Source organism: Amblyomma mixtum, chromosome 9 (assembly GCF_055824585.1).
Source record: "Amblyomma mixtum isolate Tamu chromosome 9, ASM5582458v1, whole genome shotgun sequence".
Lineage (NCBI taxonomy): Eukaryota > Metazoa > Arthropoda > Arachnida > Ixodida > Ixodidae > Amblyomma > Amblyomma mixtum.
This window is the reverse complement of record NC_143020.1, coordinates 73,550,394-73,572,960: the sequence shown is the minus strand read 5'-3', so window position 1 is coordinate 73,572,960 and position 22,567 is coordinate 73,550,394. Positions and strand designations below refer to the sequence as shown.

Genomic DNA, 22,567 nt, shown 5'->3' with positions numbered 1-22,567 from the left:
AGTTTGCGTTAGTGAAGTGCTCGTTACTAATTCTACTATTTGTTGACCACAATCATCACCGTTTCCCTAAGGAAGGAATGGCATCCAAGATTCTTTCAGAGGCCACACTGAAGACGGGGCACAAAAAGCTACGGCACATAGCAGCTTACGAGATCAAAGCACACAGGGGCGTGCTACTGGTGTGATCACAGCTGCTTTTTGCGCATCGGCGTGGAGCGAGTACGTGGTTTTAGAGGTAGAGTCCTTCCTTCATCGCATGCACTTAGACAGGGACTTAGCAGGCATATCATCCAGACTTACCGAACCTCCCCCCCCGTTCTCCCCCCCCCCCCCCCCCCACACACACACACACACACACACACACACACACACACACACACAAAGAAGCAATCAATACGGCTGTAGCGCGTACTGCGAACCGCTTTCTCCGCCTCCTCATCCTTGCATCGCCCTCTCGTCCAGCCGTATCTGGGCATGCGCGTAGAGTCTTGCGTGTTGCAACAATTGAAGCGCGAATGTTGGCGCCGCTTCAACGACCCCGTCTCAGTCACCACGCTAGCTGCCTGCTTTTAACACTGAACAGCATAAGGATTGACAGAAGTGATCAAAATACCATTGCATTTCTAAGAGGAACACAGGAGTGTCACTAAACTATATATTTTGCTGGGCCCTCTAGCAGGAAGTGATCGAGACATACGCCACTACATCCTACTTGCTACTTGTGCTTAAGCTCTCTCTCTTCTGCTGGATTGTTTGGATTTATTCTGCCTGATGTTTTGTTTTTTTTTTCTTTTTTCTAGCTCCAAACGTTCTGACAAACCTAAAACAATCATGCAAACAAGCACACAGAACCTACGACGTAGCGCTTGTGGTATCCATTGTTCCTAGCTTGCAACGCATGGTGGCTCTCGCAAAGGCGTTTCCTGCGAGCTACTTGGTTCGGTAGCATCATAAGGCACAATGCAAGAGACGTGAAATCAGCTTCCAAGGGCTTCAGGGTACCAATCAAGTGGAAACGATTACAACACTTCTCCTGGCCAGGTGTTCTGCTTTACTCGGATAGCCGGTAAAGTTTCTCCTTTACCCCGCCCTTTGAACGTCAAACACCATGAGTTGCTGACAAGTCACTTTACGCCGCTGAGTCGGCTCGATGGCTCAGTGGTTATGGCACTCGGCTGCTGACCCGAAAGATGCGCTTTCGATCCAGGCTTCGGTGGTTGTATTTCCATGGTTGCGAAATGCTACAGGTAGCTGTACTGTGCGATGTTAGTGTACTGTACGTTAACAAACCCAGGTGGTCGAAATTGACCACAGCCTTGCGGCGTCCCTCATAGCCTGAGTCACTGTGGGATGTTAAACTACATAAAAGCAAAACCCCATACCCATTCGTGCCACTCGTTTTAAATGCCTGAGCTTCTTGAAAGCTTCGTTACCAGCTTATGCATAGACTGGCGCCGGCGGATGAACAAGAGTGAACGACAGCTTATATCGGCGTTTAGGATACAGTTCAGTAAACTGTCCGCCAATCTTTGGACGATAGGCCCCACGTCCAGTCGCGATCGTGGCCTTGGCAACCGTTGCGAGACTGATAAGAGCGCGCTGTGAAGGGACGAAAGTAGTTCCTGGAGCACTCGTCGCAGCGAAAACACTTCAAGAGCGATGCCTCCCTCAAGCCCGCAGTACACACTGGTGGGGTTTTCACCAGAGCTCGACTGGAGGCCCCTGACCTTCCTGAAGCCTATTCCAGCGAACCGGGTATGCAGCACTTGCGGTCTGGTGCGCAAGGCAGCCGCCTTGCTGCCCTGCATGCACGTGCTGTGCGAGTCTTGCTGCGAGCAATGCGCACAGGACGGTTCGCAGGTGTGCCCGCTCGACGGCAATCCCTATGGGAAGGAGGACGTCCATATGATGGAATGCCCTGCCGACGAGATGCTGAGAAGAGAGGTAAGTGAAAAGGAAACAGAAAATGTGGTTGCACTGCTACAGTCAACTTTTTTTTTAAAGCGATAGCGCTGAAGGCCTCGTTACCCAGAAAACCTGGCTTCGGCATTGCGAGCGTGGAATCACGAGCATGGCTCTTGCACGTGGTCCTTAGAGAGCAGCCAAGGAGGCCGGTGGGCCACCTAGCTCGCATGACCTTGCGGTGCCATCGTAACCTGCCCCACCATGGCAGGTGGCAGTTAAATTAATAATTGGTCGCTCGGGGAGAGCAACCTTGGGCTCCTTTGGCTACTAACTTATTACGCGATGGTGTCAGCTTGAATATCACTTCAGTTTTTAGAGCCTTCCATATTTTTAATCATATCGGGTGGTCGCCGAACGCCAGGTGTGTTGGGGTCTTATAACTGCGACAAGCGGTGCAATCGGCGAGACTTCGCGCGACCCCCCCCACCTCCCCTTCCAAAAAAAGAAAGAAAAGATGTGAAGATGTCCAGAAAACCTTCCTTGAAAGCTGCGTTGCTTTATTTTTAATTCAGAGCCCCGTGACTGGGTTTCCACTTCGCAGAGCGCTGTGGCAAATCAAAATTCACATCGCATGGCATTAATCCTTCTGGCGAGCTCGTGAGTTTCCTTTCTTGACTATTTCTTTTTTAAATATTCACTCCATTTCCTGAACCCATGCTCCAGTCATACGAAAGAGAAATTGATTGATTGAAAACGAGCTTGACCAATTTTCTTGCGCTTACACACGCTTTAACAACAAAAAAGGTAAAGCGCGTGGCAGGGACTGCCTTTACTCACGCACGTCCTCTGCTTGGCATCTATTTTTTTTTAACAAAATATTGTAGAGCGTGTGTTTTTCGGAACAGAACAGCTTAGCAGACGGCGTTCCCGCTACAAGGATTCCAAACACTTACACGAACCTTCACCGATTTCCCGGTTTATCGCCGTCATGAGGCACTATTATGCGAAAGGGTCGACAGTCACGTGATGCTATTCAAAATCAGAAAGGCTGTACTTGAATTTGCTTCGCAGGAACGTCGCCAGCGCTATCAGAAGCCGAGCGTTATCTGTTTCGCTGGACAATAGCGTGCGATATCCCCCCTGTTGTCTTGCCTATGGCTGCTACGCCAAGGATCTACCCTCGAAAGCGCCTAGTCGGGCCAAAGTTTCCAATTCAACGTGCAATGCCATAGTTGACGGCGAGTTAGGCAAACAGTTTGCTGTCCCAAGAAAGACACAAGTTGGTCTAGTTCGACTTATCGCCTGGCTCTAACGACCACTTGGAGGAAAATTTTGAATATTGGAATACTGTAAGTTTAGTTTAGTTTAGTTTACGGGGTTTAACGTCCCAAAGCGACTAAGGCTATGAGAGACGCCGTAGTTGAGGGCTCCGGATATTTCGACCACTTGGGGTTCTTTAACGTGCGCTGACATCGCACAGTACACGGGCCTCTGGAATTTCTCCTCCAAAGAAATTCAACCGCCGCGGCCGGGATCGAACCCGCGTCTTTCGGGTCAGCAGCCGAGCCCCATAACCACTGAGCCACCGCGGCGGCGTGGAAAACTAAGATACTGTTTTGGAAATATTGAAGGTTATGGTCCACCCTTCCGATGCGGAGCAAAACTCTTCTTTTAATGCTTTTCAATCGCTCGCGTCGAGTAGTTAAGACTGCCATAGGAAACCATTGGGGAACGTCATTTACAGTGGCAAAAAAGGTAATAGCAAAAAATTACAAACCTGCCGAATGCAGATGTGCGGATATATTGCTTGTTGTAGTGAAATTTTATTATGCGTGAGAAATTGCGTTCATGAACTTTTTCACGTTAAAAAAATGCTTTTGTCTAGTTTCTGGGTGTGAGAGCACAATTTCACTAATAACGGAACTTCCATAATTCGGAAGAGGATAAAATTGTAATTAGAAGCATCGACACCCCCGCTCTTCTGGCCATTTCGTAAAACATCCTGCGAAAAACTTGATACTGCTTCAATTTCGAATCTTTAAACCAAAGGCCACAGTGTCCTTAACTTCTCGTTGATGATGTCGATCTCATTTTCTTATTCTACGTCCTGAGATTCAGTCAACGGGAGCGGGAAAACATTACGTTTTTAAATTCTTTTATACCTGGAATAAATGTTATTCTGCTGCTGAAAAAATTATCAACGAAGCTAGAAAAAGCGCTGCAACCAATTTCTTATTCGAAAAAAAAAATTGAATGCATCTGTACTCAGCATCTCTGTAGTCCTCCAGTAGTTGAAGATTCTTATGTTGCTCCATAGTGGTACAAAGCGGGCTCCACGAAACAGGTTCAGTGTACAGTACTGATAAGAACACTTTTGTGAACCCAGAACAAACTGCAGCCATCCAGCCGTGCATTTCCAAAACTCAAAAAAAAAAGAAGCAGAATGTGACACTTATTCTTTAGCCTTGAACAAAGCGGTTACATAAGCAACGTAGATCACAATACCAGAAGACCAACAGTCGGCCCTACAGCACGCACACTGGATGTCTTAACATCTCAGCTTTCTCCTCTTTCTCGGCCTGATCCCATCGCCTGCTAAGTCCTCTGTGATTTGCAATGGAAACAAAGCTGTTTTGCGCAAAGTTCCTTTGTTTAATTTTACTTTCGGCAATTCCCCGATCCCCCATGTATAAACGGTCCGATTCTTGATCTTCTTCACAAATCTGCGACCGGCAGTTCGTGGCTAATAGCCTTCCGTAAATTAGCTGACGCAACGCTTGGTGTTACCCGCCGTATATCTGTGCGCTCTTGGTGCACTTGCTCATATGGCTCACTAGTTCGTGCGTTCTATCCGATAGCCAAGGATGGTACACCGGGCACAATTTCATCGCAACACCTGCTGACGGTGGGACTCCCTCGAACCTATTAACCATGAGGCTATGCGCGTCGTAATTTATCTTTCCCGCATTACAATCATAGCCGTCCTTCAGAAGTACGACAATGTTAATACCCTCACTGAACTCACCAAGCAGCGTGAGGAAAATAGAGCTTGCAAATTTCCTCTCAACACTTCCCCATGTCGTACTGTGAGCTGCAGACAATCGATCCACACTTGCCAAGCCAGTGTCAGCCTCAACTGAACCTCAAACGCGCATACTTTATACCGATGCATCACGTACAACAAAATGGGGAGCCATCGCTGTTTACAGCCACTCTCATCCTGATAATAACTCTCGTGCAGCAAATACCGCGGATACGGGCATCTGTTGGAACTTGAACGCCAAGCGATGTACAGTGCCATAGCTTCTCTTTCGTTCATCCCCACTTGAAATGGAGGGAGACAGAGAAAAAAAAGTAATTTAATGAAAGGAATGGATGGAGAGGTCGGCCGGCGGTAAGGTGACCCTTGCCTGCTACTCCACTTGAAATGTAGTTCATTTATATACCCATGTCCTGTATGCATGCACTCGATTATCAGCCATGCTCATGATCCTCATAATATTCACGTCGATGCTTTGTCACAACCAGACGCACCAGAAGACCCGCCGACTTCCCCATTTCCCCCAACTGCATTCCTGTTCTGTGTATCTTAACCACATTCCAGCGCCAGCGAACACGCGCAGTAGATTATCGCGCTCGCATACCCTCCCCGTTAGCCTCGGGAGGAGACGATAACCTTGCGCCGTACTCGGTGAAGGGAGACTCCAACTCCATCTATTCGTATTCCAAATTGATTCGTCGCGGCGTAGTAACCAGATACAAACGGCTGATAGTAAGTGCCGCAGCTGCACCTCTTTACTGGACGTGGGTAACCCAAGCAGCCCAGGTAGCCTGCCCATTATTGAAAATGGGTGTTTCCACTGTGGTCTTTTATAAGACCGGCTTTTGCCAGCACATTTTCAATGCTGGGCCGATTAGCTGGGCTGCTGGGGATATATGCGTCGCTTGTGGATATGCCTATAGCGATGGCTTCTGTACGCCAACGGTTCCTTGCGGTGGAATTGGGAAGGCGATCACAAAAAGTGGACAATGGAAAACTGGCACATCGGCAAGCTTTGCGGCGTTCAGAGCGAAACGGCCCTGCACTCACTCTTCTAATAACTCAAACACAGGGCCTGAATTTGGTTAAACATTTTTTAAAAATAAACGCGCTTCTTGGGACACAGTGCACAAATGGACGGAAGGGCACACTTTCTCCAAATAATGAAAAAAACTCAGTTCCTCGGCATGTTCTCGCGGCTTATCTTCAAGTGTTGCATCCTCCCGCCTTGCAGGTCATGTGCTGGAACGAAGGCTCTGGCTGCCAGTATGCGACAGCTGCTTCAGGGATCACCCAGCATTTCCTGCGGGAATGTGAACACCACTCCGTCCATTGTCCCAAGTGCTCGGCCACCGTTCTTTGCCGAGATGTGTGCGAGCATCTCGCATCACCCAGTTGCGGCTCTTCCTTTGCTTCCGAAAACCACGCTCCGCCGGGTAAACTGGATGGGGCAGCATTTTTGACTTCTCTCCAAGCAGCCTTCGAAACGCAGGCGGATGAACTGTCAACTTATCTGAGGCCAATGGCTGTCGACATCCGCGCACATGGGGACATATTAAGAGAAATTTCCGACAGTATAAACACACTGAAAGAGACAATAAGGCCTGAACCGGCGGTCTCAACAAGACAAAATCCCGATAGTGCAAGAAAAAGTGTACGTGCCACAGTTGCGCCCAAAGTGGAACTTAATGAAAATTTTCCCGCATGCACCGATGAAACTGGCATTTTTTCTAGAAGCGTCAACAGCTTTCAAAAAACACTCAAGGATGGTCTGCGCAAAACACGGGACGGACTGACACAGATTGCAGCTCCCGTAACACAACTGAACGCGGACGTGAACGAGAATAGTGAAAAGGGATTCGACCGTGTCATGCTTCGACTCATGGAACCACAAGAAGAGCAGTGTATGGTGTTTTTTGTCAAGGACGTGAAAACGCTTCATGACACTGCGACAAAGGAAGGCTGGGCTGCGTATGACAGCGAGCAGCTTTACCTTCGGGGCTACTGCATGTCTCCTGGCGTTCTGCTCATAAAGAGTGAGGATTCTGCGACACTGCACGCCAGGTACACTCTGCACAAGGGTGACATGGACGACTTTATTCAATGGCCATTCGAGCATAAAATGCGGATGAGTGTGATTCATCCCAAGGGACGTGCAGAGCTTGTGCTGGAATGCAAGCCGTGTGGAAGACAAGAAAGACATCAAAAGCCAAGGGAATCAAGCAACTCTATTGGTTACATTCCTGGTTCTTTTAACCTCGGTGATCTGATAAAAGACGGATACGTAGAAAATGATCAGCTTCGTGTTAAGTGGGAGCTTTTGTCTTGAAGCAAACTTCAGCACACAAAGAGGTCGTCTCCTTCGTTTTTGTGCGCCCGAAAACCATTGTACTGCTGCGTTTTTTTTTCGGACAATTATTTGGTCCATAGTATGAAATTAGGCAGAAGGTTAATAAACAGAACTGCTGTGAAAGTCTATCTTGCAAGTCTTCTTGCTTACTGTGTCTGATTTTCTTGTACGTTACATACTTCTATTTTAAGCCACGACGACTTGTACATTTCTGCTCAGATTTTAGTCCCCAAAGACATGTAAACGAAAGACCTACAAATAGGTATGGGTTATTTGAAATGGCAGAAGCCTGTTTTTCATTTGTTAGTGTTTATTTTTAAATTTACTGAGTGAAGTTGCACCTGCCTACATTTGAGATGGTAGTACCCAAGGCTGTTTTTATTTTCAGCAAATCCAACGTTTATCCTGTGTGCTTCTTCTGTGTCTTTATTTTCTATGCTCGCGCCAAGTTTAACAGGATGAATCACAACTCGCCAAACGTTATGCATTACTCTCAAAGTTTCCGTTTTGTTTCCATAATGCTGTCAATTATTTATGCAAAAATAGGTCACAAGGTAGAAACGAGGCGCGAAAGAATTCGAGGCGAAATAATTCGATTTTTCTCTCTTATTATAGGGATTGCTTTAGAGCTCCCGTCAGTGCAGCTCTTCGATAGTTCCAACTGTGCCCCTTGAGTTTCTGTACCTTGGGCTTTAAAAGTGCACAAAGGAGGAATCTGAACTCGTCTTATTATCGCGGGAACTCGATCTACACGTTCCGAGCATCCTTAGAAACTTCGAATTGTTGTCTTCGTTTAAAATAGTACATCGCCACGTTGTCTCTGAAGTAACCCGTAGTTGTCGAGGCATTTCTTTGTCCCTTCTTTGTTTACCGAGCCAATAATATTGTCACGTAATGATGACGTAGTCAGGCTAGCAGGAAGACAGCAAAAAACTGGCTGGGGTTCAAAGAGGCTGAACCTAGTTTAGAGAGTGCAAGCTCGGTAAGCATGATCAGGCACGGTTTGCTGCTCTTTAACGTTTCCTTGCTCTATCCTTCGCCATGGCGCCCTGCCGAAGTTCTCGATCTAAGAATCATCAGGTTAAATCAACCGTCTGCGATTCACAGCCGAAGCACTGCTTCCAGCGCGCAACTCCTCAGTGGTTATCTGCGCATATCAACCAATGTTTCGCACTTGTTATCTTATCTTAATGAGCGGCAAGTCACGTGGTTCAGCGCAACTGTGAGATGAGCGTTGAATGAAGTTGTTCAACGCAGTTGCGAAGGCGAGTGAACGAAGCCGGCTCCGTGCGCTGCAGCTGCGTGGAGGCGCAGCGAGTCACGTGGTATGACGTCACAGCCACACCTCCCCGCTCTACCGCTTGAAGGTCATTCCTCGGAGTGACGCTCTAAAACGCCTTATGGAAGAATCGGTATATCTGACAGACCTGCGCCCGCAAAGAACACAATAACTCGGCGGTGCATTAGCAACTGCTCGGTGGTCGACAAACGGAATGCCTGGCGCTATAAGCTGCGCTTAATTAAAAGCCGGCAACGAACTATCGAGATACGGCGAGCAATGCAATCTGAACAGCCTGGAACAATACCGAATCGGCACGGCCCGGGCGCGATCAATCGAGATAAATCTGGTCGTGTCTTGCATCACAAACAGAGCGATAAATCCGCGTGAAGGCAGCTTTCAAAAATTAACAAACAAAAAACTTAAGAGATCACTGCGGCTACCCGCATTGGGAGAATGCGAAAGCATTGACGTCTCCTCGACAATGGTCGCCCCACTTTGCCTCTGATTCCCAATTTCTCTAATTATTATCTTAATTGAAGTGAAGTGAAGTGAAGTCTTTATTTCATAGCAAAGTGTACAAAAAGAAGTACTGGTCAATCTAAGCACATAGTGCTTGTTAGAAGACCAGGCAGCCAGTGTTGCATCCTTATACATTCACAATATTCACATAACAGGAAAAAATAATAATAGAAGGTAAATACATGTAATACAATCCTATGCGAACCAAATATAAAAACGAGAAAATATAAAAAAACGAAAAAAAAGAAACCGGTCAAGTTTCCCACTTGGCAAAAAAAAATCCCATATTACAAGACAAAGTTGAACACCATTTCCTTACTTCTCTCAGCATTACAGCTCGTGGTTTTAAATCGTACAGTATCTCACTTAGTTCATTGAATATCTGAGGTACATAATAATTTCTGGCTTTCTTTCCATAGTTTGTAAAGACTCGTGGTTTAACATATTTCTCAGTTTTTCGTAGTAATACATCTTTCTTTACTAATAGCTTAAAATTGTTAGAATAATAGTAGCGGGTCAACCCAGTATACTTAAATAGCTCATTTAAATAAATTAATCATATTTACTCTGATTATACCCTTTTTTGCTGTCAAACACATTTTCACCTATCAAATTTGGCGCAACGTTTGCTTTCCTGCCCAATTACTGTATACCCGTCCAGCCTTTTCAACCGTCCGTTGAATTTGCTTCTAATTAACTAAGTCATCTATATCAATCAAACTCTCTTGTTCGATTAATTATCAGTCAAAAAACACATTTCAATCAACTTCAAACTTTATTTTGATTTCTTTGCCTATTTTTCCACTATTTTGCCACCCACGGCTGTTTTTCCGTCCACTCACTATATCGACGTCCGTGCTATTTGAACGTTTTTTTTACATTATCGGCTGTAATCAATTAACTAACCAACCTATTGACATGAAACTTTTTGCACAGTATTCTCACATTGTGCTGTATTGATTACAATTATTCTTTTGATGTTATCCTTTCTGAGAACGTCACAATCGCAGCGGACGCGTTGTGGTGACACGCTTTGGTGACACGACCCTGTGAACATAGCCTAGAAATACTTTCGCATTAAAAAAAAAGCTTTTCGTCAATACTGCGTGATTTAGTTGCTCACCTCTTGTGGTCAATTTCGTCTTCAGACCTGGAAACTCCCCCCTTTTTTTAGTTTCAATCGGAGCGCTTTTTGTGCACCCTTTGCAGACCTCACGCTATCGCTACTACAAGTTTCATGCCCACTTCCTTATCTCGATTGTACATGCAGTTCTTTTTCGTAGGCGATGAAGCTGAAGCGAATGTTTGTCTTCTTCGTCTTTGGAGAGCTGAATGACATGGATCCGGTCTGAATCTCTAGGGCCAATTGGAACGCCATGTCTCATAGTGTCATGAGGAATTGCGACGTAGCAGTAGCTTTATCAACTGAGCTAACCCGGACGGCAAGCTTATGGTAGGGCGAGAGCGAATTGATCAATAACTCGAAGTGGGAACAGTGTTCGTCGAATGTTTTTGGGAATCTCCCAAGTTGCCTTTGTAGCCGTATGGCTGCGCTTGGGTGGATGTTAATGAGTAATTACTCTCTTATTACAAATCAACTCCGGCTTGGGGAATTCCCGTAAACATTTGACCCACGAAAGTTGCATGGTCAGTATTTTATTCAATCGTGGCGGCTTCTCATCAGATGTGAACGCCATTATATGTTGACGCTCGGCATCTCCGTGCATCTCCACGCTTTGAAAGGGAGTTAAGATTGTCGCCTGGACGACCGCAGAGAACGGGATAAGACCTCGCTCTCAAGACGCAGAAAAAGCAGCTCCTGATGAGACCGGTGCCGCAGACGTAGTACGTGGCGAACAATGCCTCCCTCAAGCCCACAGTACACGCTGGTGGGATTCTCCCCGGAGCTTGACTGGAGGCCCCTGACTTTCCTCAAGCCTGTTCCAGCCAACCGTGTATGCAGTGCCTGCGGTCTGGTGCGCAAGATGATTGTCTTGCTCCCCTGCATGCACGTGCTGTGCGAGTGTTGCTATGGGCAGTGCAGCCAGGACGGATCGGACGAGTGTCCTCTGGACGGCAACCACATCGAGGAGCAGGACGTGAACATTATGAACGTCTGGCTGAGCTGGCTCGAAAACTTTGGGTTTCAAATTAAAGTTCTTGGTCTGAGATGTGTTAGAGTTTATTATAAGCCTTTCAACTCAACCAGACGGGCAAATCTGTCAGAATGTTTAGTTCTGTAGCGAAAGCTGCGTTGGCCACGAACTTGCGATTTCGCTGTGGCGGTGCTCCGAGGAGGCACAGAGACCGACCTTGAGCCGTTGCCTGGCAACCGCCGCAGCTGGCGGACGCCGCGTGCTCGCCGCGCCATCTGGCACCACGTCACACTGCGCGCCTCAATGCGGAGCCGCCGCCGCCGTTCGGTATGACGTTACACCGCTTGCCTCGTCGTTGCGCTCGCCTCCTTTCGCTTCGCCAGCTGTATCGCATGCCTGATAACATGTCGGATGATTGAAACAACAACATAGCTAGACAATCAGATTAACCTAGACTTGCAATCAAGATTAACCAAGGCTAACCAAGATATGCCTTACCTTTCCATACGTATATCCTGGGCCGAGCTAAGCCACTGCCAATTTTTTGGCATAATACTCTCGATGGCGTTCTAAAAATAGACAGTGCTCGCGTGTTATGTGGAATCGATAGGCAGGCCATTCCAGTTTAGTGCTACCTATGCAAAGGTTGAATGGCAGTCTGTAGCAGTGCGTTCGCGAAGTTGACGAAAGGTCTTAACGTGATGAGTGACGAAAGAGACCAGATGTGCTGATTTCAAAGCGGTGAGGGATTAGTGATAAAATTAGTGAAAGAGGCTCAGCCTGTAGATTTCGCGTTGTATCTGAAGGTCAGGCAGGGTAGCTTTAGATTTCATACCAGTGACGCTAGAAATATAAGAAAAATCTGAGTGGGTGAGGCAAAATTCGTGGTTTCGCTCATATTGGCACCTAGTATTGCCAGGTGGCGCATACGAAGTAGGGGACGACGACGAAGTAGGGCTCGCGCCGTGTGGAGTCTGTCGCTGTTGTTGCCCCAGCTTGCCTGGCCTTCCCTTTCGTACTTGCTAATAAAGCCCCCCTTCGTCAGCAAGCACGTTAGTCTGGTGTAGGCGCTGGGTAAGATCCCTGTATATGTCTAATACTCCTCCGCATACCCTGGGCTCCAGTCCTTCGCTGGTGGAAACCCCTGTGCACCGTGCTAGCCGGAGAAGCCAAGGCCTACCTCCCGAACACGGGCTTTTGGAGTCTGCAAGAGCACCCACCCATCGACCTGTTATGCCAGCTGCAGCCTACTATACCTTGCAGAATCCGCGACTGCCCAAACCATTCCATGGCAGTCAGCTCGAAGACGTCGAAGACTGGCTGGTCGAGTTTGAACGCGTGGACTCGTTCAACCAGTGGGACGACGCAGCCAAGCTTCGAAACGTCTTCTTTAGCCTGGAGGATGGGGCACGTACGTGGTACGAGAACCGAGAAGCTGCGCTAACATCATGGCATGAGTTCCGCCGACGCCTGCTGGAGACCTACACCAGCACGGATCGCCGAAAACGGGCTGAACGGGCTTTGCAGTCTCGCATTCAAATGCCGAATGAGTCTGTAACCATGTACGTGGAGGATATGACTCGGCTCTTCCGGCGAGCTGACCCGGCCATGCCCGAAGAGAAAAAGGTGCGCCAACTCATGCGCGGTGTCAAAGAACAGCTCTTTGCAGGCCTCGTGCGCAGCCCACCATCGACCGTCGCTGCATTCCTTGCCGAGGCCGCGACGATGGAAAAGGTTCTTCAACAACGTTCTGCGACTTACAACCGGCCCGTGCATGCTGCTGCAGTCACCGAATCGTTTGCCACCGCCGGGAGCCACCCTGACGATTTGCGCGAACTGATTCGCACCATCGTGCGTGAAGAGGTCCTCAAGTTTTGCAGCCCTTCGCAGTCTGCACTTGGTTCGATTTCTGCTCTTGTTCGCGAGGAGGTGCAACAGGCGTTCAGGGGTCCTACCGTCGAAACACCACCTCTGCCGGGAGACTACAGCCGCCCCACCTATGCCGAAGTTGCGAGACGCCCGGCTGCAGCTTCGCAACCGCCGATTCCAGTAACGCCTCCTGCACCGCTGTCCCCAGTTCCACCAGTCCCGTATTTCGACGATCGCCGAGTGCACTTGCGGGAGACCGATGTCTGGCGCACACCTGACAACCGGCCACTCTGCTTTCACTGCGGAGAACCAGGCCATCTCTACCGCAATTGCTCTTATCGACGCCTCGGTCTGCAGGGCTTTCGAGCCGATTCGCCCAGACCCCGGTTTGGCCACCGGCCTCCAGCCATTCAAGACTTCCTCGCGGAACAGCGACTTTCAGCCCGTGTGCCGCATCAGCCGCGCTCATCTTCTCCGCGGCGCTCTTCCCCGAACCCGCACAGCTCCCCGCGAGCAGTACAGGGTCGCTCGCCGAGCCCTCGCCGGGAAAACTGAGACCAGCGACCTTCGGGGCCGAGGTCGCTGGGAGTCGCTGCGCTGAAGACCTCCCGCCGCCGCCGCTACGCTCCGACCGTGAACAGATAGTACCGTCATCTGACCAAGACAGCTGCGTTTCCTTGGACATACCTGTTCTTCTCGACGGTCACAGAGTCAGTGCATTAGTGGACACCGGGGCCGACTATTCAATTATGAGTGATAAATTGGCGACTCTTCTAAAAAAAGTCCTTACGCCTTGTTCTGTAGTGCATCTCCGTACTGCCGGTGGTCATCTCGTTACTCCAAAGGGTATTTGCACGGCTCGCGTTCAGATTCAGGGATCTACGTTCGTCGTCAGTTGTGTAGTTCTGTGCAATTGCTTCCGCGATCTCATTATCGGCATTGACTTTCTGCGGGAGTATGGTGCTGTTATCGACCTCCGGCAACGAATCATCACCTTTTCGACCAGTCAAGCCACCCACGTCGCCGACTCTTCCACCGCAGTGCCGCCCTTCGTGTTTCTGCTGACAGTGTCACGTTGCCGCCACGGAGCAGTGTTTTGGTTGAAGTCACTTGCAACGACTTGCATGATGCAGAAGCAGTCGCCGAGGCTAACCGTTCACTCCTGGTTTAAAATGGCAGTTTGGGCGAGTTGGTTAAGCATCTTGTAATAAAAACAGCGCAAGGACACAGGACGAGAACGGAGAGTAGACACACACGGCGCTGAACCTACAACATCTACGCACTCAGAAACACATTTTGAGCGGTCATGTACTGCTGCCCTAGACGATACACTGCGAGCAAAACCAAGCTTTTCAACAGTCTTCATACCGGTTTCCAAACAAAACTTTGGTCCTAGGCGTAGGGTCTTCTCTTGGCGAGGATCCACGGTGATGTCCCGAAGCACCCAAAGTTTTCCTTCAGCTTGCTGCCGCTTGGCTGCTCCTGGAAACGAAGAGCGCACAGTTTTCCACAGGAATTCCGTGAGCTGTTCTGTAGTCTTGCACCACTCGCGGAAGAGGCGTTGATTCCGGCGTACATCCTCGCAGCAGCACCTTGTCCGAAGCATGTCCTTGAAAAACCTCGCCTGTCTCCAATATTCACTCTGGATAATCTTGCACATTCTCCTGGTATGGCCCACAGATGGTCTCAACATTCCACACATGGCTTGCAGATCCGTAGGGCAGGTTCCATGACGGAGATGGTAGGAGGCTGAGCGGGCACGGCAAATGCACACGGCGATGAGCGGAGACAAAACAGCTGGTTGTGACAAATCCAGGTGTCGACATGTAAAAGAGGCCCAGGAACTAGAAATGAACTGTAGTAAAATGGCTGTTTGGGCGAGTTGGTTAAGCATCTTGTAATAAAAACAGCGCAAGGACACAGGACGAGAACGGAGAGTAGACACACACGGCGCTGAACCTACAACATCTACGCACTCAGAAACACATTTTGAGCGGTCATCTACTGCTGCCCTAGACGATACACTGCGAGCAAAACCAAGCTTTTCAACAGTCTTCATACCGGTTTCCAAACAAAACTTTGGTCCTAGGCCTAGGGCCTTCTCTTGGCGAGGATCCACGGTGATGTCCCCAAGCACCAAACTGTGCGCTCTTCGTTTCCAAGAGCAGCCAAGCGGCAGCAAGCTGAAGGCAAACTTTTGGTGCTTGGGGACATCACCGTGGATCCTCGCCAAGAGAAGACCCTACGCCTAGGACCAAAGTTTTGTTTGGAAACCGGTATGAAGACTGTTCAAAAGCTTGGTTTTGCTCGCAGTGTATCGTCTAGGGCAGCAGTAGATGACCGCTCAAAATGTGTTTTTGAGTGCGTAGATGTTGTAGGTTCAGCGCCGTGTGTGTCTACTCTCCGTTCTCGTCCTGTGTCCTTGCGCTGTTTTTATTACAGGATGCTTAACCAACTCGCCCAAACTGCCATTTTACTACAGTTCATTTCTAGTTCCTGGGCCTCTTTTACATGTCGACACCTGGATTTGTCACAACCAGCTGTTTTGTCTCCGCTCATCGCCGTGTGCATTTGCCGTGCCCGCTCAGCCTCCTACCATCTCCGTCATGGAACCTGCCCTACAGGTCTGCAAGCCATGTGTGGAATGTTGAGACCATCTGTGGGCCATACCAGGAGAATGTGCAAGATTATCCAGAGTGAATATTGGAGACAGGCGAGGTTTTTCAAGGACATGCTTCGGACAAGGTGCTGCTGCGAGGATGTACGCCGGAATCAACGCCTCTTCCGCGAGTGGTGCAAGACTTCAGAACAGCTCACGGAATTCCTGTGGAAAACTGTGCGCTCTTCGTTTCCAAGAGCAGCCAAGCGGCAGCAAGCTGAAGGCAAACTTTTGGTGCTTGGGGACATCACCGTGGATCCTCGCCAAGAGAAGACCCTACGCCTAGGACCAAAGTTTTGTTTGGAAACCGGTATGAAGACTGTTGAAAAGCTTGGTTTTGCTCGCAGTGTATCGTCTAGGGCGGCAGTAGATGACCGCTCAAAATGTGTTTCTGAGTGCGTAGATGTTGTAGGTTCAGCGCCGTGTGTGTCTACTCTCCGTTCTCGTCCTGTGTCCTTGCGCTGTTTTTATTACAAGACACTCCTGCTTACTCAAGGCATCTGCGCCGCTCGCAGTCTACTGACGCTTCGTGGTGGCCGGTCTGCGGTCCTGGTCACTAATTTTTCTAATGAGTACCGGCACCTTTTTGCAGGAACGGCTATCGTTTCTGCCGAACCTGTTACCGATATTCCCGTTTGTTTTGCGTCCGCGGCAGCCGGCACTGACGAACCTTCTCTTGAAAACGTCGACATAAACTGCCACCTGTCTCGGGAGCAACGCCTGGCTTTGGAACAGCTGCTGAAGGAATACAAGTCGTGCTTCGCTTCCTCCTCGAAGGTTCGTCAAACACCCATCACGCAGCACCGCATCATCACCTATGACGACGCTCGCCCTATACGACAGCAGCCTTATCGTGTTTCTGCTAAAGAACGGGCGGTTATCCAAACTCAGGTTCAGGAAATGCTTGACGATGGCGTTGTTCAACCTTCCCAAAGCCCGTGATCTTCACCTGTAGTCCTTGTTAAGAAGAAGGACGGCACTCTCCGGTTTTGTGTCGACTATGGCAAACTGAACAGTGTGACCAAAAAGGACATCTACTCGTTGCCGCGCATTGACGACTCGCTGGATAGATTACGGCGCGCTAAGTACTTCTCATCCATTGACTTAAAGAGCGGCTATTGGCAAATTGAAGTAGACGAACGGGACCGCGAAGAAACCGCCTTTGTGACTCCAGATGGCCTCTATGAATTTAAAGTGCTTCCTTTCGGTTTGTGCTCCGCCCCGGCTACGTTCCGACGGATGATGGACACCGTCCTCACAGGCCTCAAGTGGCAAAGCTGTCTTGTTTACTTGAACGACGTCGTAGTTTTTTCGGAAACGTTTGAACAGCATCTCCAGCGCCTGCGGGCTGTCCTCAAAGCCCTCCGCTCGGCAGACCTTTCCCTGAAGCCCCAGAAGTGTCATTTCGGTTACGAAGAGCTCAAATTTCTGGGTCACGTTGTGAGCGCTGAGGGAGTGCGACCGGACCCCGAAAAGACTGCCGCCGTCGCACGTTTTCCCGTTCCGACCGACAAGAAAGCTGTCCAGCGCTTCCTGGGTCTCTGCGCGTATTATCGGCGCTTTATTGCGGACTTTAACACGATTGCTGAGCCGTTGACGCGCCTCACCAGGAATACCACCTCGTTTGTCTGGACCACTGAGCAACAGACCGCTTTCTCTACGCTCCGCCAGCGCCTTCAAACACCTCCCGTTCTTGCGCACTTCGACGAAGATGCCGATACCGAGGTCCACACCGACGCCAGTAACATCGGTCTTGGCGCGGTCCTTGTTCAACACCAAGACGGCCTTGAGAGGGTTATCGCCTATGCTAGCCGTACTCTCTCCCGCGCCGAGAGCAATTACTCGACGTCTGAAAAAGAATGTCTTGCGGTCGTGTGGGCCACAATGAAGTTTCGCCCTTATCTTTACGGCCGCCCATTCAAAGTGGTCACCGATCACCACTGCCTATGCTGGCTGGCAAATTTGCGAGACCCATCTGGACGCCTGGCACGCTGGAGCTTACGGCTCCAGGAATTTGACATTACTATTGTTTACAAGTCCGGCCGCAGACACGAAGACGCCGACACACTGTCGCGTGCACCAGTTGATCCTGCCGACGCAGCGCCCGATGACGACAGCGGCTTCCTTGGTACTCTCACCGCCTCCGACCTACTGACTCGGCAGAGGGCGGACTCGGATCTTCGCCCTCTCATTGACGCCCTTGAAGGTAGTGATACGGTTATACCTCGCCACTTCTCTCGACGTCTTGGCTCCTTCTGTTTGCGGCAAGGTCTCTTGTACAAGAAGAACTCGAGGGGAAACGATAGACCTTACCTTCTCGTCATTCCAGCCGACCTCCGATCTGACGTTCTTTTCGCCTGCCACGATGAGCCCACGTCTGGCCACTTGGGCTTTTCACGTACGCTCGCCAGAGTGCGGAACATGTATTACTGGCCTGGACTTTCTGCTGATGTCAAACGATACGTTAAAAGCTGCCGAGAATGCCAGCGCCGGAAAACGCCACCACTTAAGCCGGCGGGTTTTCTCAAGCCCGTTACTGCCCCTCGCGCTCCGTTCGACCAGATCGGCATGGACCTCCTCGGCCCTTTCCCCTTGTCGCAGGGCGGCAATAAGTGGATCATAGTTGCTACCGACTATTTGACTCGCTACGCCGAGACCAAGGCGATCCCTCGTGGCACAGTTTCAGAAGTCGCAGAGTTTTTCATGTACAACATCGTCCTGCGACATGGCGCTCCTTCGCATGTGATTACAGACAGAGGGACGGCGTTTACAGGGCAACTAATCGACCACATCTTTCGGCTGAGCTGCACAACACACCGCAAGACCACGGCCTACCATCCGCAGAGCAATGGCTTGACCGAACGATTAAACAGGACCCTTGCGGACATGTTGTCCATGTACGTAGATGTTCAACACAAAACTTGGGAGGAGGTCCTGCCGTATGTCACCTTTGCCTACAACACCGCCCTGTAGGAAACTACGCGCTTCTCCCCGTTTCGCCTTGTGTACGGACGCGAAGTCCAGGGCATGCTTGATGCCATGCTCCAGTGCCCAGAGGATGACCAACTCGCCCCAGACGCCCAACAGTTTGCCCAACGTGCTGAAGAAGCCCGTCAGCTGGCCCGCGTGCACATCGGGCAACAGCAGAGCTCGGATGCGCGCCGTTACAACCTTCGCCACCGACAGGTTGACTACAAACCCGGTGACCAAGTCTGGGTGTGGACTCCTGTTCGTCGCCAAGGCTTGTGTGAGAAACTGCTCACCCGCTATTTTGGCCCTTACAGAGTGGTACGGCGTGTGAGTGAGGTTAACTATGTAGTGGTTCCGGACGGTGCTGCGCAACCGCGACGCCGACAGCCCGACTCTGACACTGTGCACGTTGTGCGGCTGAAGCCGTACTATACACGGTGACGCAACCGTGCTGATGTTTTCGCGCGCTTCAGTTGCGGCAGTTTGCTTGTTTTTTTGTTTATTTTTTGTTTCACCCTTACGTCGACAGCGACAGCGCTCTTTTTTTTTTTCTTCATAAGGGGGAATAATGCCACCTAGTATTGCCAGGTGGCGCATACGAAGTAGGGGACGACGACGAAGTAGGGCTCGCGCCGTGTGGAGTCTGTCGCTGTTGTTGCCCCAGCTTGCCTGGCCTTCCCTTTCGTGCCTGCTAATAAAGCCCCCCTTCGTCAGCAAGTACGTTAAAATATTCAAGTGTTGGCTTGAAACAAGAAATACGACGGACTCACACTGAGCATGCATATTCAAGCTTTGGACGAAGAGACGCTATGTAGGCGACAGAGTTCGAATAAAAGCTGCATGATGTGAAATGGTTAGTAATGTTGGTAGGTGACGAAAAATTGAACAATCAGGTGACATGAATTTTCAGTTGCCACAAGGGTACCTTGTTCAAAATCTCAGATGTCAGGGCGTTTAAGCTCCCACCCGGGAGTCTTGTTCACAAGACTGCCATGTTAGAGCCGTGACGTTATGTCGTTATCTGGATCTTTAGGAGAAGATGATAAGAGAGTACATAAAATCTTCATATGCAGGAGGGACTGAAAACCTTACCTTAGGCCCCGCAAAGTTGCGCTACAAGCCACGCAAGGAACTATTAGAGAATAAGTACTGACCACAAACTTGAAATGGATTTCGATTAATCTTCATATTCCAAAGAATGCAGCTCTCTTATTCACTGTCTTGAAAAGGGTGACAATTTTCTGCAGGATTTAGTGAAGATCCTGCTGAGCTTCCGAACACACCCCATCGCAGTAGCACCTGACAAAGAAAATACTTTTCTACAGACCTACATTAGAGGGGAAGATAGAGATGCGTTTTGCTTCCTTTGTTTCAGAGAAGGCACTGGCTCCAAGTATCCTCAACAAGACATTCAAGGGTGCAGTATAAAGGGCATGACATTGTAAACCATGTGAATCCTGTTTCCACTTAATGCAACCAATGTTTACTACTTCAAACAAGTTCGCAACAGCAAACGACGACCGCGAAAGCGCTTGGCGAATTGTTTTACGTCAATGATCTCCTAACTAAAAGCCTAAAAAGTTATAGAAGTGTAGCGTCCCTTCTAGGACAAACTAGTAACTACAAGAATAAAAAAATGGGGAGGGTCTATGCGACATGAGTCGAAGTGTTCGGCATTGCTTGAAATTCCGAACAAGAAACTTCGAGCTTCTCGGTATCAAGTCTGTTGGACTTCCTGAATTCCTTCTCCTAAATTCGAACGAGAATATCTCCGATGGCATTCAGTCTGGTTATGTTTAAGACTCAAAAAGAAGAGATCGTGTGGTTCCGGAAACATTGACCTGCTAATAAATATCGGTTGATGTCACTGCGAAATGGATGACGAAGTTGAAGAACGGTGACATCAGCAAATGTTTATTAGCAGCCCAATATTTCCAGACCCATTCGATTTTTTCTTTTGTAAATCCTAAACCTAACCAGACCGAATTCCATCGAAGGTGTTCTCGTTTAAATTAAAGCATTTTGTCCTACGCGTAGCTGCAAGAATTTTTAGCTTTCTTAAATTTCTTGGCTTTTTTAACGCCTTTCATACGAATTCTGAAGAAACAATAAACAGCATAGACGTAAAGAAAGATAACACGACGTTACCGCTTCCAGTGCCATCGCAGTTCATCACGTAGAGCTTTTAGGAGCATATGACCTTGCCTACCTAAGGAGCAGAGGCATTCGGCCCAGTATTGCGAATGGATGATATCACTGTCGTTCTTTGTAACATCGGCCTTGGCTAATACGGTCCCAATATTGGGGCTATTACCTGTACTACAGGGTAACCATGCATTCAGCAGCTTTCTGAGCATCAAGGTTGACCACAACAAACGAAAGGATTCCGTTAGTGGAGTCTCCTGGACAGGATGCGTCTCCTTAAAATGGAAGCAATTTGTACACAACTGGGTAACAGAAATCAGAGGACGGATCAATTGGTCGCAATAGAAACGCTGTCCTGGCCCGGATAATCCTGCAGACCTACTAGTCGTTGGGAGTCGCTTGAAAAGACATTGTGCAGCCGCACGTGGCGAAAAAGACCCAGGCAGTTTCAATTAGGCGTAGACCAGTGGCCGTTGATGCCGACAGGCTCTCTTGGCACCGAAGATTGGAAAAGAAGTGAGGTACTTGTAGTTCGAGATACTTCTATCGTTGAGGCTCTGAACCCGATGATTGCTTTCGAAACAATGAAGGGAGATAAGATGACTCCTCATGGTCATAGCCTAGACATTGCGACATCTCGACCGTTGTAGACGCAGAAAGCAAGCGCTGCTCAGTCTACAAGAGATTTGTGATCGTCCTGATTACAGTACCCTGATTTAACGCGACCAGCGAAATTTCAGTGCACCTACCAATCGCTACTTGTTTTCTTTTTTGTGCTTGCGCTGTGCTTGTGCTATGTATTGTGCAAATCTCTGACGGGACCATGACCAACACCAAAGATTGGGTGCCAAAAAGCTATTTGTTATTACAGGGAGTCACTGCTCACTGGGAAAATGGCTGGCAACGAACCTGAGATGCTGACCAACTTTTGGTGAGGCCGGATAAGAAGCGCCTTATTAGGAAGGCGTGTTTTTACACCATTTGTTCCAGGCTTCATCTCCAGCACCCTTCAGGCGGTAGTGTTCACATCTATGCAGTGAGTTTACGAGAATTGTCACAGCTTGTATGGATGGAGTGGTGTATATTATCCAGTTTTTGTGCGAAACACTGAACAGCCTGCGCAGAATTTCATTAAACTCTGTTTGCGCATTTTTCATTCCTCATGTTGTATAATACCCCGTTCCTTCCATGCGTCTGATTTCAGTGTACCTTGACAATTAATCCCTAATAGGCACATTTATTGCTGCACAACTATAGCACGCCCTCATCTCTGAATATTTTTATTGTTGGCCAGCATATACTCCTTAGAGAGAAGCTGCAATAACTGACCATCAAAAGCTAGCGTGTGCTGAAATTGTAGTCATGTATACGACAGACCACCGATATGTTTCCGAACATAGCGACAGCGGGAAGAATTCATAAGCCGGAACCAAACCCGTGATCTTTTTCTTTAAGTTCAGCGAAATTACTGCCTTCCCAATTCTCCTGGGAATACAGCTGTGCCCGCTGTACCGCATAGTTCCTGACCTGGGAAAGATTCGCGGTCAATTTATTAAGCCACCCTAGCGGCGTTTCATCCCGTATATTTCCAGGCGTGGTATCTCGGTTCAGCGCTGCACTTGCGACGGGAGGCAACTCGTGCAGTAGCGATTGTCGCCTAGACGACCGCCACGAAGAAGATAAGAGCGCTCTCTGAAGGGGCGGAAACAGCAGTTCCTGATGCGACCGGCGC

General features: G+C 49.0%; 1 protein-coding gene across 2 annotated transcripts; it reads left to right on the top strand.

Annotated features, from left to right (window-relative positions):
• The first annotated feature begins 1,584 nt into the window (after window positions 1-1,584).
• Window positions 1,585-22,559, top strand: LOC149329739 (uncharacterized). Of its 2 annotated transcripts, XM_089560447.1 has the most exons (3): window positions 1,585-1,944; window positions 21,707-21,766; window positions 22,428-22,559. In XM_089560447.1, the coding sequence occupies exons 1-2, from the start codon at window positions 1,660-1,662 to the stop codon at window positions 21,746-21,748; spliced, it is 327 nt and encodes a 108-aa protein (XP_089416573.1). In that variant the 5' UTR covers window positions 1,585-1,659; the 3' UTR covers window positions 21,749-21,766; window positions 22,428-22,559. The 2 variants fall into 2 exon arrangements, with proteins under 2 accessions (XP_089416573.1, XP_089416572.1); XM_089560446.1 differs by lacking the exons at window positions 21,707-21,766; window positions 22,428-22,559 and adding an exon at window positions 6,180-7,412 and having other exon boundaries at window positions 1,601-1,944.
• The last annotated feature ends 8 nt before the right edge of the window (window positions 22,560-22,567 follow it).

Bases quoted from the DNA above. Each gene is read 5' to 3' on its own strand.
- LOC149329739 (XM_089560446.1), top strand. From the start codon at position 1,660: ATGCCTCCCTCAAGCCCGCAGTACACACTGGTGGGGTTTTCACCAGAG. The intron at 1,945-6,179 runs GTAAGTGAAAAG...CCCGCCTTGCAG, and splicing joins ACGAGATGCTGAGAAGAGAG to GTCATGTGCTGGAACGAAGG.